This window comes from Pagrus pagrus (genome assembly GCF_965226575.1).
Source record: "Pagrus pagrus genome assembly, chromosome: 12".
NCBI lineage: Eukaryota > Metazoa > Chordata > Actinopteri > Spariformes > Sparidae > Pagrus > Pagrus pagrus.
In genome coordinates, this window is record NC_140196.1 from 4,467,089 (window position 1) to 4,479,724 (window position 12,636).

The 12,636-nt window shown below is 42.7% G+C and overlaps 1 protein-coding gene across 8 annotated transcripts in view; it reads left to right on the forward strand.

The window, feature by feature from the left end:
- Positions 1-12,636, forward strand: part of pard3ab (par-3 family cell polarity regulator alpha, b) — a 248,697-nt gene that overhangs the window by 169,053 nt on the left and 67,008 nt on the right. For all 8 annotated transcript variants that reach the window (XM_084369105.1, XM_084369111.1, XM_084369108.1 and 5 more), the window contains 2 exons: positions 4,389-4,619; positions 6,047-6,290. In XM_084369105.1, coding sequence (XP_084225231.1) covers positions 4,389-4,619; positions 6,047-6,290 — 475 coding nt within the window. The remainder of the gene's footprint in view (positions 1-4,388; positions 4,620-6,046; positions 6,291-12,636) is intronic.

The following is a 12,636-nucleotide window of genomic DNA, read 5'->3' on the forward strand; positions in this document are numbered from 1 at the left end:
CCTGGTGTCACTTTACCAGCTTTAAAAAAAACAACAAAAAAACCTCTACTCTCCACTAAGTACAAATGATCCATGGTTCATTTACCAAAGCCGAAACACAACCATCCTGCTGAAACCAAAGACTGTGACATCTCTGAGAGACGGGGATATAGTAGCCGTCGTCTCCTGAGCCGTCATTGGCTGAGAGCTTTATTGACACAGGCTGGTTCCACATGTTAGACGAGGACTCTTCAGGGATGGAGGACAATGAAGAACTTTTGGCAGTGTCCTGATGAACTTTTTAGATGCATCATAAAAATCCCTGTGAGAACGTGTCATAAACTTCACTTCTAGAGTAAATTTTTAATCGTTTTGGGAAGTAAGAAATGCACGCTGGAGAATATTTATCCGATCAGAACCCATCATAAACACTGACCGATAGACTTATTTGGGATTTTGACCAAACTCTTTAGGCCACCTACTTCCAGAAAAACTGACGCTACATTATATTATCATGTCAGCCTTTTCTGTCATTTGCCAACCTGACATTTTGTGGCGTTTGTGTCACTTTTGGTGAAACCAAATTCTCATTTTTGGACGACCAAACTTCAGACAGACACTGAAATCAAATAATTCCCCTTTTGCAGACTGAATCAATATTCCTGCTGTTGCCAGTTCCAGGTGTGTCTGGTGTCAACACCAATCTGACCCCTCCTGGTTCCAGCTGCTACACGGCGGCTCTGTATTTGTTATTGGAAGGCCTGTCACGGCTTTACTTGGTATGTTTATCTGCAGATGAGTACGAGTGTCACTCTGTCCAAACACACTGACGCAGATTATTCAGAGCTGACTGACTGGTTGCCAGATTTGAAATAAGCCATTTAGCTGTCTTTTTAAAATATCTGTCAGACACTGTACGTGAGCTGTGGTGCCAGACTGGATCGGTTAAAATTTAGCACATTTTAGCTCATAAAAAGGGAAAGTGAACAGATGAACTCGCAGCTTTTCTTTTTTTTGTTCCCAAGTCAGCAGAATGATGTCTCAAAACCTCATCAGCAGGTTTAAAAAGTCTTTTTTAGATAAAGAAAAAAAAGTTTTTCATGTTTTTGTCTAAATGCCATTTGTCAGATCTCCAACACAGTGTACATTATCCCTTTTTTTTTTTTTTTAAGACTGCCGCTGAAGTGTGACTGTAGTGAATGGCGCTGGGCAAAGCCTTTAAATAAGTGGGTGTGCAGCGTGAAAAGCCCATCAGCCCGGCTCTCAGTGAGACGTTAAGGGAACAGGACAGGCTGATGAGAATGAATGGGAGGCCGCCAACCCGCTAGCTTGTTCACTCTGCATGTATTCAATTTACCATTTCTATTTTTTTTTCTCTCTCTATTCTTTTTTCGGTCAGTCTGACTGTAAACAAGAAGCTTGGATTATTTATTTTTTTAGCTCGTTTCCAGACTTGCATTTTTAGAAATGATGCTACAGTCTGGCAGGGTATTTGAATAAATTTCAATATCTTTGACCCTAATTGACTGTGTGAAGATTTTACTTTGTTTCAAGAAAGCGGAGTCCGTTGTGCCCAGAATAAGAATTGAAATCAGAAAATAACAGCCAGTACACTGAAAATGCAGGGGGTGCTGAAGACTGAGATCACATTGAAAATCTCTTAAATTAAACCCATAAATAATCAGAAAATTTAATGATTCAGAAAGTAACTGAAAGTGTCAGAAGTCAGATAGTTATTCTATGCATAGTGTGCCTTTCTCTGGCTATAGGCTTAAGGTTTCTAATAGGGCAGTGCATGTAAACTGGAATTTCAGAAACTGGATCAGTGTCAGTGAAAGCACAATCAGGCAGGCCCAAAGTGACCACACCGTCAGAAGATCTATACATCAAGCTGAGAGATAGAAAAGACTCCAATCAGCAAAAGTCAGCATTCCCAGGACATCAAATACTGACGTTTTAGGTTGGTAAAGTATCCTGAGTACAGCAATTAACTCCAGGCGGAGGGCTGCAGGGTCTCAAGACACTAACACAAACTATTAAGCGACAGGATAGGTTGAAATCAGTCGTGTGATGTTTGGAAGGCAGCGTGCAGTGACGCAAACTGATATTAACCCATAATTCCCTTCAAATGCATTAAAAAATAAAGTAACGAGCCTGTTTTGGAAAAGTCAGAAGCTCTATGAAAAAGACATTTTCAAGTACACATACCTGAAAAATATGCTCAAGTACAGTAACAAAGTATTTGTTAAAGTATTTCTACTCTGTTACTTTCCATATCTGGTTAACAAATACTAGAATTTCACAGTGGAAAAATGTCCTATTTGCTACTGTAAGTCTCTTTTGCCCCCATGATGCAAATCTACAAAACAAATATGTCACAAATATACAGATTTCTAACAGTTAGCAGCTGTGGATTAAAACACAATTGCTGCTCCAGTTAGTATTTATTACCCTTTTTCAGCCTCTCTTCAATTTCAGCCACCTCCACTCTTTTCTCTCCGTCTTAGACACTTTATTTTTCCGTCTCCATCTTCCTCACTCACTCCTCTTTTCACTCTAAACTTTGTGCTGTTCTTCTTCCCCTGCCTCTCCCCTATCTCTCTCTCCCTTTCAGTCACTCTCCTGCCTCATGGCACCGCATGTTAATCTGTCAGGCCTTGTGTATTTTGCAGCCTCCTTGCGACAGTAGCTCTGAAGTGACACCACACAGGGGGATTAGGACTCTTCCATTTACGTCCTTACCTCCTCACCTTATCTTCTTACATTTATTTGCCACCGTACGCATCCGCAGCCGGCTGAAAGCTGCCATATGGGAGCAAAAAAATTATGCCCGCACCGCTGTACAAATAGTCTTAGTTTAATTAAACTGTCATGTTTCTCCTATTTTGCTGATGGTTATTTTCATTCCCAGCCACATCTTGTAATGAAATTTGTAGTCAGTCAGGAGGAATGTAACACACACACACAATCATTGAGTTTCCTTCTATGTGAAACAAACAGCATCCAGGTTTAAATATGATGTGTCGTTGTCAGGGTTTCTTATTAGTCCTCTGAGGCTTGGCAGTGCTCGGGTAGACCAGGTGTTTGTTCTTAGCGCATTAAGTAGAGATGCTCCACCAAAGCAATAGCTTCACCTGCTTGTTGAGGCATAGTTCCTTGAAGGGTGAGTGTGTCATTACTGAGCCATAGCTGGTGCATATAATGGTTTTATTGTTCACCAGCTGCAGGAGTAGAAAACAAGACCGACATCTGTTGTGCCCTGTCTATTTTTTGACAGACCTGTGTGCATAAATCTAAGCGTGGAAGAAACTTTCCGAGTGCTTTTTAGGTCATCCTCTGCCTTTGCATTATATTGTATGAAGATAAGCAGTATCAGCTATAAGATGGTTTAGCACTTATGTAACATTTCTGCACAATGGGGCAGGTCTTTCTCTTTTGTTGTTGTCGGCTAGAAGTGGAACAAAAAGCAAGAGAATGCAGTCATGGTCCATTTCCAGTTTCTGTGTTGTTGCCATACTGTGTGTGCTAATGATGTTTTTCGGTGGACGTTCACCTTGAGGGTCACAGTGAGGTGTGGCTGGAGCTAATCCCAGAATCCGCCCCAAAATTTGCCGTTTGAGAAATGCTCACACTACTCGACAGTGGAGACTGTGAGGTTATACTTGGACAGCTTTAAATTGTTGGTCATTTGGCAGGAAGCGGCTCGTTGTGAAATACTGTAAGTGTCACGTTGCTTACTCAGAAAAAAAACTCTCTCTCATCCTCTCAATTCATCCTCTTAAATCATCCTGTTTAGTCATATTGCAGCATCACTCTCAAGCTTGTCTCGCACTACATTATCCTTTATCCTTGAGAATGTTTTAACATTTTTATTTACAACCAAAGTCGACGTGCACGTATTGATTCTGGACGGATTTAGTTATTTATTGTGGCACTTAAAGATGTGAAGGGGGAATGTTTTTGAGGCGATGTTAGAAAAGAATAACATCAGGATGGAAGTGAAATTAGATTGTAGCTTTTTAGTCTGTCTCCTCTTTGTAGTTACAGATATGAGGGAAACTTAGAAAACTGATGATGATGATAAAAGATAAGACCACAGGTTGGGACAGCCTTTTCCTCAAAGATTAGCTAATTAGCTGTCACTTGTGGTGATAATTTATAGAGTTCAAAGTACAGATGTAGCCCCTGAAGGCTTCCCACTTCTTGAAGCAGACTTGTTAAACTACTGCCGTACATACTTTTGCTCCACTCCGAAGAGGTCTTTGCTGTTTGAAGTATACTAAAAAGACAGGGTAGCTGGTTCGGTTGGTCCGATGCTACAGTGTACAGTACTAAGATATAGCGTTGATTGGGACTTCTACAGGGCCGACCACGTTCCTCCAGTACAAACCTCTGTATCCTCCCATCAGGTTCCTCCACAAAGGACGTTGGACCATCGCTGGGCTTAAAGAAGTCCAGCTCTCTAGAGAGCCTCCAGACGGCCGTTGCCGAGGTCACCCTCAACGGGGACCTCCCCTTCCACAGGCCGCGCCCCCGCATCATCAGGGGGCGGGGCTGCAACGAGAGCTTCAGAGCAGCCATCGACAAATCCTACGACCGACCGGCTGCAACGGAAGAAGACGATGAGGGCATGGAGACATGTAAGATATCCTCCAGTTTGTACATCAGCCAGCGGTTAATTAAACTGTCCTGTTTTTTTCAAAAATCACAGGTTTGATCCCACAATGATCATCAGCAGCTGGGAGTCCCGTCTGCGTCCTTCAGCGAGGAGCTTCTGGAACAAGTCTGAAATGTGAAATAGTGCAATGATGACATCAGTGTCATTGCATTATATCACCCTGGAAATCAATAACAAGGATTGATATTGCAACTGATGATGTGTCAGCCACTAAAACTTGGATGCGGCTTCCATAATCATGCATGGGAGTGACAGCATTCTGACTAACGCTCAGTCTCCTGCAGCTGATGTAATCAGTGCTTGTGGCAATGGCATACGGCTGTGTCAGGACGGAGCTATCTGCCGCATTACATGTCATCACAGTGTCAATATGAGGCATCTGAAATGAGGATGAGTCAGGAGATAGGGGAGCATCGATCATGTCTGCAATAAGCTGCTTTCTTACCAGAGTGACTGCATTAGAAGAAAACACAACAATACAGTCAACGTCACTCTGTTTCTCTTTGTTTTCGTATTTCATGCTCCTAAATATCCACAGTGCCGTCCCCTTTCACGATTCTTCTTCATTTTTATATGGACAAAATACAAACTCTCCTCGTAACTGTAGTTCTGTTTATCCATTTAGATTCTTTTGGTGTGATATGCCAATTTAATTTTTTTTTAGATATCCTCTGTAGAGATGTCTGCCTTCTCTCGAATATAATGGAACAAGATGGCACCCGGCCGGTGGCGCAAAAAGTGCCAAAACCACACGTTTGAAGAACTCAACACTCAACAGCAACGTCTCTTTTCCAGAAATCATGACCCGCTTAATCAAGATAATCTGCGGACCTTGTTCTGCACAGTTTCATGTAGTTTCATGTTTTTCCAAACATGTGTTTTTTGGTGCTTTGAGCATCACAAGCCGAGTGCCGTCCAGTTGCATTATACTGGAGAGAAGGCAGACGTCTCTCTTGGCGTTATCTCCAAAACTTGGCAACTGACACCAAAATCATCCAGATGGAGAGCCCAAATAATCTGTTTTCTATCTAAAGTTGATCCCATATTGTGTTACAGTAACGTGTCATTGTGGCGTCAAAGTAATTAATTTATTGCCTTTAATCATTTTATTGGAGGCGGCGTCTCTAATGATTACTATTTCACTGCAGAACAGAGCCCCTCAATCACTAGTAATATGTAATTAAAGTGTGTAAGGCTCCTTTTGGCACTTAGGAGACATAATTACACATTTATGCGACTTATACATGTTCATTTATTAGGCTTATTGAGTTTCATACAGTACGTGCAAAATAACCTGTTCATAGTTTAAAAAGATACATATTAAATCCATTCTCCCCATGTTTCCATCTCTGTCCCCTGTCCATCTATTTGCCCTTTCCCTCTCTGCAGTGGAGGAGGACACAGAGGAGAGTTCACGATCAGGGAGAGACTCCGTGTCCACGGTGGCCGACCAGACCCCGCTGTCCGGCTCCGAAAAACCCCTGGTCAACGGCACTAATCGCACCAAAGAGGAGAAGAAGAAAGACAAAGACAAGGGGGGGAAGGAGAAGAAGAAGCAGCAGGACGGAGGGAAGGAGAAAGACAAGGGAAAGGCCAAGAAGGGCATGCTGAAAGGCCTCGGGGACATGTTCAGGTAAGACGGAAAAAAAGTCTAGTCATGATTATTAACTTGGTTTTCACTCGAACAGTTCTGCACAAAGACGTTTCCTGAATGTTTTGGCACTTAAATACACAATATACTTTGAGCTGTGTGAAAACACAGCGTAAGAAGAAAGTACAGTACACAGTGTGTGTTCAGGGCTTATCTTGTGTTGACGGTACATTGTGTCGCAGAGCAATTCTCATTTAACACTATTACTGTTTTATCATCTGCACAATGTAAGCACTTCCTAAACTATCTATATATAAACTCTGAGATAAGGCGAGGACTGAGATGTGTTCAGGATCAGTCTGTTCAAGCCGTTCTGATCAATACCTACTGTAAAAAGCTGACACATCCTTATTAAGGGCAGTTTTGTGTGCTGTCTTGTGTGAAGAAAATAAACTCCTGTTGACACGTGGACAAATAACGTTAATCATACTTTTGGGAGGCTTGGTACCTAAAACAGCTGTCTGATTTGCTCTGTGAGTGAGATAAATGAACGGGACAGACCTGAGCTGTGGAGCCTCAACAGTAAAAAGTGTGAGGACACGCTAATAAGACTCTCAGATGAGTTGACCTGTGTGGTTGGTTTTCCTGTTAATAATTCAACATTTTACCTGTCAAACAACCCCTTATAGTTAAACTGACACATGCACAAACATCCTGATGGTTTATAGTCTATACACTCCCTCCTTCATGCCTCTCCATCCCCCTTTTACAATTGGTGTCCAGGTCATTTGGTCTGCCCTTCCTCCATCTGATTGGTTGGGAAGCCTCTGGGCCCCGGCCAGTAATATGGTTGTACATCATATTAGCCAAAGTGGCGATGACAAGGAAACAAAACTGTGACTCTTGTCTGAGAGGGGAAGGTAATGAGGTCCACGGAGATGGAGTGAGAGAAATAAAAACGAAGGACTTTTAGAAAAGGGGGAAGGGTACTGAAAGAAAAGCAAATATATTGTTGGAGACAGAAATTACATAAAATATGCTGATAGAGGTTTAATACACTGTAAGGGAGAGAGATCAATCAAGTGAGCTGGAGGAGGATTTCAACAAACAAGGTTACAAGGTAAGTTATTGTCAATTTCTTAAACAGATGGGTTTAAAAAAACAAAGCGATGTTTGAGTCCTTCGTGCTACATCTGTTTTCTAGTGTTAATGATGAATTGAAGAATCTCACAGTCTGGGGAATGAAGCTGCTCCGTAGTCTGTTGAAGTGTTAAAAATGTGTCCTTGATGGTGGAAATAGCAGTTCAAATCAAAACAGTTCAAGTCAAGGTGCACTTAAGGGGTTATATACAAATATTATAAAGGTCACTTGATGACCACTGAGCCAACTTTATGACAGATGGCTCCAGAAGAAGTTAGTAAGTAAGTCGACCTTCAGTTATGAATATTTTCTCAAACAAATGTCATCCTTGCTAGTAATAAATAACATGTAACCAAGAAGGTCGATATACTGTTTACATAAACTTCACCCAGTTCAACCGTGGTGCGCATCCCAGGTCGAGCAGCTACAACTACATCATCAACGTGTCTCAGCTGAAATCACTATTTAGTAAAAATACACAATCCTGATTTATATTTATGGCGTAATTAAAGGTGTATGTCAACACTGGAAATATGACCTTTGCAGAAAGGCTGAGGCCTGTTAACGCTGTAGAAAGACAAATATTTGTGAAATTGGTGCTACATGACCAGAGACCATGGACCTTCAGGGGCGCCGCAAGGTTAAAGTCAGAGGAACAGGTGGGATCGCTTCAAACGACAACAGCTAACTTGAGGAAAAGCAGAGAGGCTTATTGAAAGCAGTCAGGGCCACACACACACACACACAACGGTGTAATCACACATGGAAACATACTGCGAACTCATGAAAGCAGGCACACTGTAGTTCACACACAGACACACACTGGAGTAATTAGCAGGGAACACACACATACACAGAGGCATGAATCGTAGATATATTTTGAATGACAAATCCACACAACATAAAGGCCGCTGATACAGATTGGTGTTTGTTTGTCAGATCATCAGTGCGATGGCGCTCTGATTGGCTCGTATTGGTCACATCAGATCTGCCCCATTAAAACTGTGTCTGACCGCCTGTTTGATCTGCGCCCCAGTGTTTACTGGATGAGACATCTGTGTTCTCCAGAATAATGATGTGGGATATATTCAACCCATCTGTATGTCTCGTCCCGGTCATACATACCAAACTTAAAGGAAGAATCCACAAAACTGTGACTTCAGTGTTGACACGGCAGCACTGCAAGCTTTAACATTTTCTCTTCTGGTATGCAGGAAGTGATGTGTAACATTTCTGGTTTGTTAAAATATTGTCTTCTTGACAAGGTTTGAGTCAAGTTGAATATGCTTCACGATATATATACTTTTAACTCCCATTGAGCTGACTTATCCAATATTTTCTCAGAAGAAATACACTGCCATTTCTCACGTTGAGTAAGCTGGCACTGAAAGTTTAGTGGGAATTAAGTAAGCAATTTTTGGGGAGAAATTAATGGTCGCTCAGCAGCATATTAATCTATGAAATGTGATCGGGAACAAATTGCATTTTTTTCCCCTGCAAAACTTTGTATGCATAAACAATATATCATTAAAACTGCACTGATGTATTATTGTTAGAGCTCCATATTTTAAATACATTTCAGGGCATTTACTGAAAAAGTAATGTATGTTTTTCTTTTTTACGTGTTTATTTCTTATTGCAGTGGAATAGACCTTAAAAGTAATGACTGTCTATATTGACGAGGCTGGATTTTCCCTGCTCTGGCCCCGAAAACTCCAGGTTTACCAAAGTCTCTGGAAAAAGGAATGACATTTCAATTTTGCTAATGTTATTCAACATTTGTTTGGAAATCTGCACAACTCAAGCACAGTATTAACTGCCGTGTTGAGGGGCCTTTGGTTTGGTGCCACCTTATTACCTAATGAGATCCTGTCCCTGAACCAGATCTAGTTTGATAACCTTCATAAATTGATTCGTTGTTTCCTTTTGCTCAGGTATTCCTTTGTGTGTAAACAGATAGTAAACCTGAATACCTGCCGACGAAAAACCTGCATATAAGGGTAATTTTTTCCCCCAGTTTCCCCTAGAAGGTAAATCAAGACGTGTATATTCCTTAAACTGTTCCTGTTTGCTATTCAACTAGAAGAAAAATTGAAAACCTGAACCCCAGTGGGATATTTTACAAATCTGAACAGACCAAGAACAGAGTGAAGTGATCATTTATTTAGCTCTTTTGTGTCACATTGCATTTAATAAAGGGCACAACAAGAAGGCGCCACATTCAGAGGCTCACAGCTGAATTAACAGAAAATCCAATGAAAAACACTTCCTTGTAGCACCCACGTTGTTTGATTGACAGGTGATATGTGGGAGCCACAGTTTAGCAAACACTGCGCGGCGAGCACTTAGCCGCAAATATGTTACTGAAAGAGAGGGAAAAAAAGGTACCTTCATTTGCATGTTTTCACTTGTGTTAGTGTCAACATGTCACGATGAAACGGGATGCAAATGCGTGTTGTCGGGGCCCAAACCACAGAGGGTGGATGTGTCGAGAGCGACTTCAACTGTTTTTTTAAAAAGCGCAGCCCTATCGCACCGCCGAATGTGATGTGAGCAAGTTAGTTCCCCCGAGTGGCTTCACAGAACGTCAAGAGATCCCCACGAGTGTCATGTGATTGAGAGTGTGTGTTTGTGTGTGTGTGTGTGTGTGTGTGTGTGTGTGTGTATGTGTGCGTTTGAATGAGTGAGTGAAGGCTTTTTGTTGAGGAGTGTCAGGGAGCTCGTACTTCGATGTGTGTTTGCATGTAGGCGGGGTTGATCAAGAGTAGGAGGCCTGTAGAAGTCAAAGGAGCGTGTGTGTCTCTTTGTGTGTGTGTGTGTGTGTGTGTGTGTGTGTGTGTGTGTGTGTGTGTGTGTGTGTGTGTGTGTGTGTGTGTGTGTGTGTGTGTGTGTGTGTGTGTGTGTGTGTGTGTGTGTGTGTGTGTGTGTGTGTGTGAGATCAACAGAGCTGCCACTGCCTGACCCTCTCATGTCTCGAAGGCCTCACACTCAGTCCCAATCAAAGCCTCATTACTATCAACCCCTGCCAACAGTGCAGCCTGCCAACTCTGTATCCATCTATTCTCTCTCTCTCTCTCTCTCTCCTGCTCTCTCTCTCCCTCTCTCTCCCTCTCTCTCCTGCTCTCTCACCCCCTCTCTCTGATCATCACTTGGACTCAAAAGCAACACCCAGTCTGTTAGCTTGGCACCAGCGAAGACGCTCGCTGCCCAGAAATTCGAGGGCTGCGCTAATTTTGCAGTGGTTATAGTGTGTGTGTGTTGGTGTGTGTGCGTGTGTGTGTTTTCGTCATGAACAAGTGAACAAGCCCGAACATGGAAAAGGCTCATGCTGTGACGAGCTTCGTGATGTGTCGCCGAGGAAGCACTGTGAGGCCTGTTTTTGACCGCTCTCGCCGTCTGCCGATGGGTTTTCTTAGAAACTCACACGTTCGTGCGTCATACTCTGCTCAGGGGAAGAGGCTGGAGCGTGATGCGAGATAAAATGCTAATAGTCACGGTTTACAAACTGCAGCTAATGCTGTGTTCATCATAACTTGTTGCTCGTATTCCCAGCTGTGCTCACAAATGAAGACTTGGCTGGTCTTTGAGGCAGTAATACTCACAACATACCAACTCTGCAACTCTTAGATCCCACTATTGGAGCAGTAATCTAAATTGTGGCCTTCCTGGGTCACCAGAGGGAAGCTTGTGTTGCTTCCCTCAAAATGTATGGTGCGGTATGGTGGCCATTTTTGGACATCACTGACTTCACTGTCAGACTTGGCTCAGCTTCCACGAATCTAACCTGGACTTGGTCATCCCCAGGTTTACTTTGGCTTAGCTGTAACTTTAGCTGGATGCCAATGTTAACATAACGTTAGCATGTGTGTTAACACAGAGTAACACGTGATCGGCATGTCAACACGCTAGTTTACTTCAGCCAATACTGATAACTGCTAGTAACCTGCTATTCTTGAAAAGATAACCATTTTTGTATCTTAAAGATGATCCTGAGCTGTAGTTTATGCACAGCTGCACAGAAAGGCTAAGATGTGGTGAGCAAAAAAAATCCATTATCAACCTATAGCCGATTATATCCATTTCCCATTAACAGGCTAATTTTGTATTGGCAACCCTAGTGCTAACCTGCGAACACGTCAGCGTTTTATGTCCAAGTTAATCACAAAGCACAGCTGAGGCTGATGGGCATTCACTTCACCTGTATCCTGTCCTGAACAGAAGTGAGATGGGTGGCACGAGACTGGGATCAGGGGATCACTAGTCACTTAGGCCATACATTGATCAGTAGTTATGGATTCCTGAAGTGTTTCAGCATCTTAGTTTTTATCAGACATTAAGCAACACAATAGTTTCATCCAATAACATGTTGCGGCAAGACGGCAAATAAATTCAATACTTTTCCCCCGGCAGTGATTTTGTGATATCATGTCACATTTATCAAACAGTGGATGGAAGCAGGACTCCCATCTGCATTTTTTGACATTTTCACGGATGCCATCGTGCTGCGATCATATTTTAGGGGCATTAATTCTTGACTTTATCCTAACTTCACTACTTTCTGATGTGCCGACCGCCCCCATGTGTCCCACTGACATTTCGGCGGTGCTGCGTATCCAATATGTCACCCGAAAGTGTCCACAACACCGCCAGACTTGTTTTCACTTTTTGTGCTGTTAAAGGATTAGCGGTGACACACGGGCGGTCTGCTGAATTGAATTAGCTGAATCCTTGACATTTTGAAGTTGTCTTTTCTAACCACAGAAACACGTCAAAGCCTCTTTATCGATGGCGACCGGCTCCACAAGACGAGGCGGGCCTAACTGTGCCTGGAATATAAGATTATTAAATGCCCCCGGTGTCACGGTTTATACTCTGTCTCCTCTTCAAAGTTTTCCCATTCAGTCGTAAATCTTTTCGTGCGTGTGTGTTTGTGTACGTGGCTGTGTGTGCGTGTGCGGGGAGAGTTTGGCTGTCTTTTAAGGGGCTGTTAATGAAAGTTAGTGGTGTGGAGAGAGAAAGTGTCAACCGTCTCGCGCTGTGATAGATCACTCCTGCTCTTAACATTAACGGCGAGCCGTCACTCTGAGCATTTCAGGCGGCCGCAGTTAAATTAATCAAGTAATGGACCTTATAGTCTCCGAGCCCGCCCCCTCCCCCTTATGCTTACTGCAGTTCCTCCTCCCCATTACCATCTCTTGGTTGTCCTCAGTTTGTCTTTTACCCACCGAAGCATCAGCATCTGTTGTT